At 40.4% G+C, this 11,848-nt stretch overlaps 1 protein-coding gene across 7 annotated transcripts in view; it reads right to left on the bottom strand.

Moving 5' to 3' along the window:
- Window positions 1-10,733, bottom strand: part of pbx3b (pre-B-cell leukemia homeobox 3b) — a 74,753-nt gene extending 64,020 nt beyond the window's left edge. For all 7 annotated transcript variants that reach the window (XM_083784251.1, XM_083784253.1, XM_083784255.1 and 4 more), the window contains exons 1-2: window positions 9,772-10,733; window positions 9,015-9,088 (exon numbers count right to left, since the gene is read on the bottom strand). In XM_083784251.1, coding sequence (XP_083640377.1) covers window positions 9,015-9,088; window positions 9,772-10,019 — 322 coding nt within the window. In that variant the 5' untranslated portion in view covers window positions 10,020-10,733. The remainder of the gene's footprint in view (window positions 1-9,014; window positions 9,089-9,771) is intronic.
- Window positions 10,734-11,848: the final 1,115 nt, after the last annotated feature.

The raw sequence follows: 11,848 nt of genomic DNA, 5'->3' as shown, positions 1-11,848 counted from the left end.
CACTCTGCCATTCATCAAGAGGCGGCGTGTGCAGTGACGAACAGTGAAAGAGCTCAGCCTCGGCTCAGATCACTGACACAAACAATCAAAGCTGACACGGGCTTCCTATATAGCACCTGCCACTCGCACAACACACATAGATCCTTATGAGGGGGAACTCGCTCGCAGTTCTAAACTCATATCTTCACACCCTTCACATCATCTTCTGGACACCGTGACGTAAAAAAAAAAAAATAGAAAAGTGCATGCTTAATGCATATCAATCATTTTGACAGAGGAAATGCTTATTTGAGAAGCAAGACGTGAGGCAAAAGGCAACGTGTCAGCAGAACGTCGATTGTCAAAACTTGCCATTTGAATTTCCAGTGCACTGCGTGGAGACAAATATCCTTAGAAATCCCTTACACGGCAATTTGTATCATTCTAATGCATGCTTTAATTCTCCATTACTTAAAAATGAAGTACCTGGGAAGGTAGAAAACACAATAGAGAAAGTAAGAAATGAACATAAGGGTCTGGGGATCTCTCTAGCAGACACAATTAAATATTCATGCGTCTCCTCCTAGGACAGAACAGATACAGATCATTATCATGGCAACAGCACACCACCATTTTGTTCACACGTTTGCTTCGGAATCAATGTGTTTATGAGCTCCATGAGAAAGCAAGGCAATGACAGAATATCCGCATTAACCCCATCATTAAAATCATAACGCCTTCCTGGCTTATACTGTACTAAACCCTGCAGTGAAGAATACTTCTTTCGAGCGTGGAATAAAAAATATGGCTCTGGTTCCTGCTGTGATGTTCAGGTAGTATACGGTATAAGTATAAGTTAGTAAAAACGCCGGCACACAGGTTTTTTGCTAAATGTGGTCCGTGTCTCTTTGAACACTTCAGCCACACGCCACGGGACAGGATACTGCCTCCCGACGGTAGCGAATCATTCCAAAATTCATTACAACTGCTCAGTCCCTTCCTGCCTTCCGCTTGAGGAGAGAAAAGGAGAGAAGAATAGCAGTAATGTACTTTGGATGACCTCCACTTTCTAAAGAGAGGAGAAACCAGCCTTTTTTCCGCTTTTCAATCCCCATCAAAGAGCAGCAAAAGAAGGGACAGCATTCCCCTGCTCGCCGTCATTAATCATAGCTTTCTGGGAGCAAGCGCATATTAATTTCTGTCATCCCAAACATCATTCGGTATTGTTATGGCATGGCTTAGTCCTCATTCACCAGCAGACGCTCACCATTCCTCCTGGTTGAGGGAAGACAGGCCCTGTGAGGCTGCGTTGCAGAGCAAGAGGCCTTTATCCCTGGGGCTCTGACACCAATTAAGCCATTTCACCGAGAGACGAAAACAGGGCCGCCGTTCCAGTGTAACATGAGCCAGCACCTAGCTGCTGGCCCCTCGCCATCTTTCCATTACTTCAGACACAAAAATGAACTTCATGGACTTACGAAAGGATGAGAAAAAAAGGAAAAAAAGATTTTTAGCATACTATCCTACAATATCGAGTGATGACAGAATTATGAAGGTCAGTCGATTTGAAACTTGAATTTTTCAAAGTTTCTGCAATAGTCCAATAGTGACTAATAGTCAAAGAGGTGTCTATCTGCGACATCAATGGCAAACCTATTTTTTGCTGTAATAGATTCAGTTGTATGTAAAGGAATTAATTATATGCATTAAAACATAATCTGACATTATAATAGAATTGTGCCACAGTTTATATATAGTAAGGAGAGCAATGTCGGGCAAGCATCTGATTGCAAGTTTGTCTTTGTGTTCTCCAGTTTTATGCTGTTGCCTTGTAGCAGGCAGCACAGTGGAGCTTGTCTTAGGGCTGAAGCAGAATAATGCAAGGTTTTGTTATGAATTAAATATTAGAAATCTTAACACAGCAGCCAATAAGAATTATTTGCCTTATTAAAGCGGCAGAAGACGCTGATTAAATTTTCATTGCATTGCAGTCTTTTTCCCATTTCGGCCTTCAATATATCATTCTAATGTATGGAACATGTGGAACAATGGCATATGGAACAATGGGAATAGGGGGGCTTAATTTCGAGATTGGAAATGAGGGGAAGACAGCGTGTTTCTTTTCTCTTACTTTTTACGAAACCAATCTTGTGTAAGGAAAACAAAGATGACAGCAGTATATTGTGCTTTTTACTGTCAGTTCACACTGACAACAAGCCTCATTCCTGCCTTTCACAAGCCCTAATAACAGAAACTTCAAATTCCAGCATCCCTTTTTTCACCTGTTGGAGTTACCTACCCTGCTCAGCACTGCAACACGTGCTCTACAATACATAACATGTTTTAATCACTATACCAACATTCAATGCCAATTGCAATGATACAAAAACAAATTGATCATAGCAAGTACAAAACCTGGTTATTTTTTACTTAAGTTAGTTATGTTCACAGATGGCGTGTCAGTTAGTTATCTACATGTAATGTGTGCAGAGAGTAAATGAACATCATAGTATCTATTGTCCCATGAGAAAAACTCTTCCCTGAAACACTGGAGCTAATGAAATGGAGACCTATAAATAGCAGTATCATTACTGAGAGAGGACTTGCATTGCACCAGTCTTTCCATCTGACCCTCTTTACACTAATAAGTGCTCCATGGCAGTGTTTCCCAAACAATGGGTTGGGACCCATTTTGGGGTCAAGTCATGTTTCCTACAAAATAAACGTATTATTGTTTCAAATGATTTTCTAAAATAAAAATACAAAACATAGGCTACATTTTTCCATTTCTGAATTTTTCAATGAAAAAAGAACGGAAGAAATAGTGACAATAGCAGATCTACAAGCACACAACGTGAGCCTGTAGCTATTGTCACTATTAAACATGCAAGTGGTTAATTCAGGCATTTTTGTACGTTTGGTCCCAGGGAGACACCAAATGTCTCTTTTGTGTCTTTAGCCAAAAGGTTTGATGAAGACTGCTCTGTCTATGGCAATACAGTGTTTGGCCATCAAATGATATGATGATACACAGCACTACGACATTAAACCACTAAGACCCGAGACGGATTCTTCAATTGCCTTCTAAATCAGTAGTCTCAAACTTTTTTGTGCCTAGGAGCCCCAAGATTATATATATTTGGCAAACACAAATCGAAACCTCTCACATTAGGGACATTTTTGTAGTTGCATCTATTCGTATCATTTCTTTTTACATGTAAATAGACTACATGCAGCTACAGTGTAAGTATATCTGTACCGAATGGCTCTCTTCTATTATACTATATCATGCAAAGTGAAGTAACAAAATAAACTTCAATATTCTAAAATGTGTGTAAACCCAATTTGTTCATTATTATCTTTATAACATGCACTGTAAGCATGACCGCAGTCAGCAAAAGATAGTTTAAACGTTGCTACGATGTGTTTTATGAAAAGAAATTACACAGAGGGTGGATATTTAAATTTTTATGCCTGCTGAAAAATTACTGAGGCAGCATATATTTTGTAAACACGTCAGAGATGACAACTGTAAAACACAGATGGCATTACATTATTATTGTGTATATATATATATATATATATATATATATATATACACGCACACGCATGCACGTGCACTCGCACGTGCACACGCACACGCGCACATACACACACACACACACACACACACACACACACACACACACACGGTGCAGCCTGGTTTACATGTATCTGACAAGTCAAAGGTTACTCCCTGATTGTTCGAGAGTGCATCTCCAGCGATGTGTTGTAAAACAACACCTTGCTAACTGATGCCTGGACGGTCAGACCCCGAATAAACACAAGGGTTTGTGTTGTACTTCGGGGCTATTGTTTCAACTAGCTACTTTCTCACTGGTTCTGTCGTGAAGAGAAGAAATGTCACAGCCAACATACGGGAAACTATACAAATTTCGTATAAAAATGCAAGGAAGATGCTTTAAAACAGGCACATTCCTACCGCTGTAAACGAATTTCAATCAATCCTTCCCTTTTGCATCGCAAGCAGGCTCTGCTGGCTGCCACTGCCTGAAGATAACTATTTCACCACCTCTGTCATGCCTAATTAACAACTCAGATGTACAATTTAGAAATTTCGCAATTAACCTACTAAAATATTGTTGGTGGATGCTAATTGTTATGCCAGTTGCCATAAAGACTCATTTGCATAACGTATGTGCAAAAAACAATTATGAGCTGTTGATCGCGCGCAGGAGCCCACAGAAAACGCTTCAAGCTATGAAGCGGGAGGGTGAGGGGGGGGGGGGGGGGGGGTTAGTGGCGAGAGAGACATGTGCAAGATGGGTGTTTGTGTGTGCAGATGGAGAGACATCAACAGCACTGAATCATCGTACAAAACCCAGATTACTGTGTGTGTGTGTGTGTGTGTGTGTGTGTGTGTGTGTGTGTGTGTGTGTGTGTGTGTGTGTGTGTGTGCGAGTGCGTGTGCGTGTGCGCGTGTGTGTGTGTGGATCTGAAGCTTTACAGACATTAGGGGTAACAGCAATTCCAGCGACCGAGTGTCTCTACAGCATTTTCCACTCCTAAGTGAAACTGATATGCATTCCGCATTTTTCTTCTTCTCCTTTTCTCCCTTTGTCTTGCTCATTCTCCTTTCACTGCCGGCAGAAAGGAAGGTATGTGAGAGCTACTACTTAGATAATAGCCACATCTTTCCAATTCCCCCTGCATGGCTATAGAGGAGGAATCGCGAGTGGCCCTGCCATTGAGGCAGTCAGGAACCCAGCTGTGAGCGAGCCATTCTGCACAACACTATCTAGTCTCTGCAGCCACATCACTGAGACAAAAAGCAGCTAAAGTCAATTGTCTGTCCTGCTGAATAGCTTTCTATTCCCTGTCACACATTGACTGGGACATTTCCAGCAAAAAACAAGTCTAATAAACCCACGGGGTAAAACAGCACTCAAGATTCAACCAATATTGACTTTTGATCCCTGGCTGGCATGAAAAAGAGAGAGCAGCTGTATGATATTCATATAAATTGTATAAACAATAGCAATAATACAAACAATATTAATAATTATACACAAAATACTACTACTACTAATATTAATACTACAAATTACAATAATAGAAATACTACAACTAATTAACACCCATTCAAAATGAAGAGAGTCATTAACTCTTTGTCAGAGAACACTGAAATTAATTCTCCCTATGGGTTTCAGAAATGCTTACAGTACCTCCTTTATCCTAACTCTATTTACGCCAGGTAATGCTTTTAGTCAGCTTTGCATGTGGTTAATTATATGCTCATCCTGAAAAGTATTTAGCTTGCCTGATGCTCCTAGCCGAACAGGGCGCAAACAGACTGGATAATGTGGATATAGACAAATAAATACACAATATAAAGCACGTTCAACGGTTTACGAAAGGCAAAGGCGCGTGCGCACGTCTGACGCGAGGCTGACATTGGTGTCGGTCTGTTTGGTGGAGTGTAGTCCCTTTAATCCACTGCTTTAAACACTGGATCTGGGCATTTATCAGCCTCTGAATCAGTTCTCTCACACCCCCCCCCCTCTCTCTCCCCTACCTCTCCAGACCCCCGTTTCTGAACCTGATGAGTCAAAGGTCAGGAAAACAACAAGTCAATACGCAGCCAAGAGGAGCGCCATGCGGCTGAGAGAGCTGTGGAGGGGTCTAAGCCTCTCTGTGGCACACCGTGATTTAGCCTGTAATAGTTTTCTGTAATCTCTTTCTATTGATTAAACCTCACATCAAAGAGGAGTCTTGCTGCAGAACCTCTCTTTTGCTGGTCAGAAATACCATATGGAGGTAATCTTTCACCTATGTTATTCTTGCTTCTCCCGCTGGTGCTGCTGCTGCTGCTGCAAGCCTCTCCTATCTCCTCTCCTCCAGGATGAGAGAGCCAGCAGTGGAAAACAAACCTAGCATAGAGGAACTACTGCAAAACTAATCTGAATAACACACGTCTCCTCCAGATCTATGGATTCTTTGTCTTCTGTCAAAGCAGAGAAAGGTCTGCCGATATGAAAGTTACCGTAAATGTACTTTAAAATCATCAGTGTTCATTTAACTCAGGGAGTTTAACGTGTACATTCTCTCAAATTTCTAAATGAACACTGAGGGTTTTAGTGTATATACATGTTTCCATGTTTTGAAAAGGTAAGACATTTTTTTACACTTTTTTTTAGCTGCTGCTATGTTGAAAATGTGAGTTCAGGAGACAAAAAAGGACAAAGAATTCCATTAGCCTATGGTACCACACATTTAGCTTATCTAAATGCAAAACCAAGAAATTGTTGGGGGGGAAAAGGCTGCTAAAACACTCAATTTACTGACAGGCAAATGACTTCATGCTGCCACTTAATCTCATTTCTTGCATAATGCCCTCTAATTAGCATATCAAAGTGAATTAATACTTCTAGGGCATTAGCAATGCAGAAATATGCTCCAACTCTACAATAAGTGTTAGACAGTGCCCCAAAAACTTCTTCTAAACTAGGGATGCACGATTAATCGCTCATCGTGCAATATTGTCCGACATTTAACTTTTTACATGTGTATTTGAATGTTAAGTGTAAAATGCTCTACCTGTAGTACAAATAAAAGACATTAGAAAAATATTCTAATAAAGGCCCAATAAATCACGTAATATGAATGCAATGTTTTTTAGAGGTCTGCATCTGCAACCAGAATCACAGTAACTGTATAACAGGTGTATGTTTAACCATTCTGGAAAATCTTTGCATACTACTGTACATACATGTTGTCAAACTATGTCTGGAGACCATTATTCATCCTTACTCTGAGCACTGGAATGCACCACAGCCTAGTGCAGCAGCTACTGTACACACACAATAATATCATCAGTGTTAATGTATCCATTAATATCTCATGTACACATGCAACCAAATGGACCCTTACACGTGTTACATGTGTACACTCTGTGGGCCTGATTCTTCAACGCGCATTATACAAAAATCACTTTTAACCAAATGGCTGATCCTGTGGCTAAAAGGCATTGGCCCCTGTGCCATTTGAGCGCACATGAAAGGGCCAAGGAATCCCTGTGTACGATGCTACAGGGGCCAGTGAATGGCTCACTGTGTGCTAGAAAAACAGAGCGGTCAGCGAGGCCACCAGACCAGCTGAGCTCTGTCAATGGCTAAGAGGGGGAGACTGTGACTCCAAACCACAGGCTAACCACACACGCACACACACACACACACACACACACACACACAGTACATACAAGCACACATATTCGCTCCCGCACACATTCACACTTTCCCCACACACTCTGACAAATCAACACCTAATTATTTCAAGATAAATATATATATATAATCCTGTGTCTTTTCATATTGGTCAAATAATTTAAGAAATCATTGCGCAAACTGAGCTCTTGTTGCAACCTGAAAGCCTGCGACATGAACAATTTCATTTCAGTAAGTGAAAAGTGAAGTGGATCTCTTTTTTGTTACCTTACGCAGGTCTTATAATGTAACATGAGATTAAACTATTAAACTAATCTAGTGTTTCTCAATGCAAGTTCTACAGGTGGACTCAAGATACCTTCAGTAGGATGAAGTAATCAATTATGCCTCTCTTGCTTTGACTCTACCTTCTGCATTTGCTCAGTTCAACATAAGGATAGTAGACTATAGACTCTGAAGGAGATTTTTTGCTGCCCCTGTGGACACTGCTTGTGTTAGGGAAGTTCATAAAGTTTTACGATCTCCCTCAAGTCAACTTCCTTATAAACCACACAAAGGTCACAAATCTGGTATCAGGTTTGCCAATTTAAACATCATCCATTTCATTCTTCCGCTTTTTTTTTCTTTCTTTTTTTTTACACTAAACTCTGTTTGGACAATAAATATTATTTGGAAATTTAACTATTCGAATAAAATAAAAAACTTTAAAGAAAAAACGTGGAATTAAATTCCATGCATCTTTAAAAAGAAATTGGGCAAGAGAAGAGGAATGTGCAGCATAATGTAGAAGCCTCCTTTTTTAAGAAGGCTACGAGAAAACGTACTAAAACTAATAAAAGTTTCCCTCTTTGACAAGTCACAACATGCACATCCCACACACACACATACTGTATGTGCAGGCACACACTTTTTATGGCATGTCCATGCCGTATGCGTGTGCACACACACACACACACACACACACACACACACACACACACACACACACACACACACACACACACACACACACACACACACACACACACACACTTCTTTTTTTGGCCAAGTAGGTATAAGTATATATCTTATATCTTTATATCTATAGCATATACCTTATTTATTTATAGGTAGCCTAAACAATACTACTTTTAAGTTGGTGATAGAAATTAGGTAAATGTGATTTACAGTCGGCTATACCCTACGCGTTACAACTGACTATAACTTAAATAGCCTTAAAAGGTTAATAAAGTGTCACTCCCACTACAATTGATGATTGTAGGCTAGCATCCAGGTGTTGAAAAGGTGTGAGTTGTTGCTGGTATACACCTAGACATCTTGTAGTGATGTCTGCTGTGTGTGGCTCACATGAAATTCTACTCTGTTAAGTGCAAAAGGTACCGAGGGTGCATAAGTGCACATTGTTGTAAGCCCTGCACAGCATCCACAAAACCCATAAAGCCTAGGTAGGCTACCTGACAAGATGCTCTTTCAGAAACAAAAAAAAGCTGAGTGTCTAAAATGATTCCAATCTATAATCGCCTCTGTGCCAATGCCAAGCCTTCCTTCAATCTCCACAGACTTGTGATAGTTTAAAAAAAATGGATGATTGGCACAAAGTTGCCATTAGCAACCTCCTGGTTGTAACCTATACTGTCTGTACACTACTAGCCCATCTGAACCCTGCAGGTAAAGATGGCGGTGGGATTTTTACGGGGCTCAGCAATATTTTTCTTTCTTGAGTAGCCTATATATATGTATATATAGGCTTATATATATATATATATATATATATTTTTTTTTACAATGTGTGAATTTTCCCAAATATCTTACCTGTCTTTTCTTTGATTTCACAGAGAACGCTGAAGAGTGCAGGTTTCATTCTGTGACAGTTCAGTCCATGTTTCCTGTTTCAGTATAAGACAAAGATAAATATTCAAATATAGCCATCATGACACCAAACTTTGAATACATTAAGAATTATGTGGGGGGAGGGGGGGATGTTCTTCAATATCTGTGCAGTTGTGCACTAGCCTATTTTGCCGAGCATAATTCCACCTCCTGTCAGCCTAATGTTAATTGTCTGATTCTAACACAAAAGTTGCCCTACTTAGGCAGCAGCATACACTAGGCTATAATTATGCTACTTAATTATTTTCTAAAAGTTAAAAAACTAATTTATTTGCAGATTTTGGTGGCCTGTTTTTTTATTATGATTAGAAATTTATATTTGTTTATGCGCATGTCTCAATATACTAGCCTACATTATGCATATGCTAGAACATGAATGTTTGTTTTGGTAAATAGAGTAATATCGGCTATTATCATTAAAATATCAGGACACATGTGCTCACTAAAACTTTTTGGACAACTTGCAGTCTAACATAAGATGAGGTTGAGAAACTGACTAAATAAATAACGTATCACCTTCGACTTGTTACACAGCTTGTGAGGCAACAAGTTCACTTAATAGTGACAACTGAAATAAGTCATTAAGACATTATTGTCTATTTATGCATCGGCAGTATAGGAGCGAGACAATAAGGATAGGTCGGGTTCAGGGAAGTTAGGAAAACATAAATGAACCAACTTTGCTTGCGCTTCGTCCAGACTTTGATCGGTAATGGTCATTATTTGATGAAGAATGTCACCAATGTCTTGTTTTCTTCCGTCTCCATCTGTCCCATCGTGTCCATGTGGAGGCGGCAGTGCCATGCCTCCTTGTACCGAGTGGCCAGCCAAACTGACACCGCCAATAGACTGCATGATCCGGGCTTGATCGTCCATAGTAGCCGCGATAGAGTCAGCGCACTGAGCCAGGCAAATTGAAAAACTCATATACAAAATCAACTACAACATACGTTGTAGCCTCTATACTGAGCAATTATTCAGTTCGTCAACAATATTGAGCATATGACGTATCAAAGTGACTGGGTCCAAGTTATCGCTATCCTCTTTTTACGCACGGTCCAAAGTGACGAAACGTATAATTATTTGTTTGTCCAAAAATACATAGGCTTTTAATTTTTCAAAACTTCTTTGTCAAAATTGACAGCCGTTGTCCATCGTATCCCGAACGAATCCTCCTCATGCCAATTTGTCTTTCAGTTTGATTTGACGCGTGGTGAATAGAAACGCTCCTTTGGTGATCTCTCATTTATTAGCGAGTCTTCTTTAGGATTCCTCGCGCATTTCCGCTTAAAAATGTTCAAATCCTCATCGTAAACCGCAGGCAAACAAAATATCCAGCATGAAAATGTGTAAACAAATAAGAAAAATATCTAAAACTCTTATAGGCAAGCGTAAATGTTGCCAACTGTAAATGTACATAAATGATTCCCACAAAAACTGAAAATATTAAAAAAATAAATGGTCTGCGGCGTAGGTGTCCCAATGTAATTCTAAAAAAAAAAATGAAATATAGAAAAAGTTAATTGCATTAGTGGGAAAAAAATTATAGGAAAAAAGAGCTAGAAATTAATTAGGCTACACGTTGTAAGGCGATGCGCAAAAATATCTGCCTGCTGAAATTTATGAGCCCGGTCCTCTGCCTGTGTGTGTTTTATGTTGTTTGATGGCAGCGGTAGTGAGCGATTGACAGTGTGCCAATGCCACTCACTCAGTGCAGACGTGTCAGGGAGAAAAAATAAATAAAAAAATACAAAATCGAAATGAAAATGCACGCTCCGCCCTACAGAGGAGGGGTCTATATTCTTGTCACTTCTCGCTGGAACACTGAAAACAAAATGCTAGAGCAGTAGTTAGGATGGTGATTGTAAAAGATGAAAGCACGGCTGCTGAGTCCCCCTCTCTCTTGCAGGTTATCCTCATTTCCTCACGCGGTGAACACGCACCTGCACGCATAAGCTATTGCATACATTTACCATGATGGCACCCATAAAGGGAAAAGGCATAATCTTGAGAGTCTTTTTTAACAGTTTGATAGAGAACTGTATAGTCCCCTCTATATGCCTTGGTTCAGAGCGGGGGAAGCCGAAGACATGTTTATATTATTGCAAGTAAAGCTCCTCGACCAATCACCGACAAGTATGACTCGGACTGACGACCACCGTGTCCTATTAGTGGCAGATGCATGACGCTGAAAGCCCACCCACTCCATCCCCTCCATCTTCAGCCAGCTAGTACAAAAGGATGGGAACTTCTGATTGGCCGTTGCTACGAGTGACACCCACTGCACAGGCGAGGCGGCGCTGCCTCTGTGCTCCTCCGCAGTTGCTATGGTAGCAGACAAGTTGTTGAGCTGGAAGCAAGACTACAAATGCACTTCTATATAGCCTACGCATCTATGCTAGACCAGAGATTCTCAACCATTTTGAGGACCCCCCAGTTTGATATGGATTAGGCCACGGAATCCCCATTTGATGCCCTTGACACTTTCTTTTTTCTCTTTTTTTATACCTGGGAGTCTGGGACCCTAATCCACACTGTAAACTCCTCAGTGTTTATTTACCTCTGAGAGAGTATGCATTTGTAGACTCTCACCGGAGTCTATGGAAGGGTCCATTTGGACCCCCACAGGTCCCTGGACCCGACTTTGAGAAACAGTGCTTTTTAGACCATTTACTGAGAAAAATAAAATAAAACAATACAGCCAATGTTTATGAAGCTGAAGTTTCCACTTCATTTCATGCATTTCAGACCCTATT

Source organism: Protomyctophum parallelum, assembly GCF_964188405.1.
Source record: "Protomyctophum parallelum genome assembly, chromosome: 15".
NCBI lineage: Eukaryota > Metazoa > Chordata > Actinopteri > Myctophiformes > Myctophidae > Protomyctophum > Protomyctophum parallelum.
The sequence above is the reverse complement of the archived record's forward strand: the minus strand, read 5'-3'. Positions and strand labels throughout refer to the sequence as shown.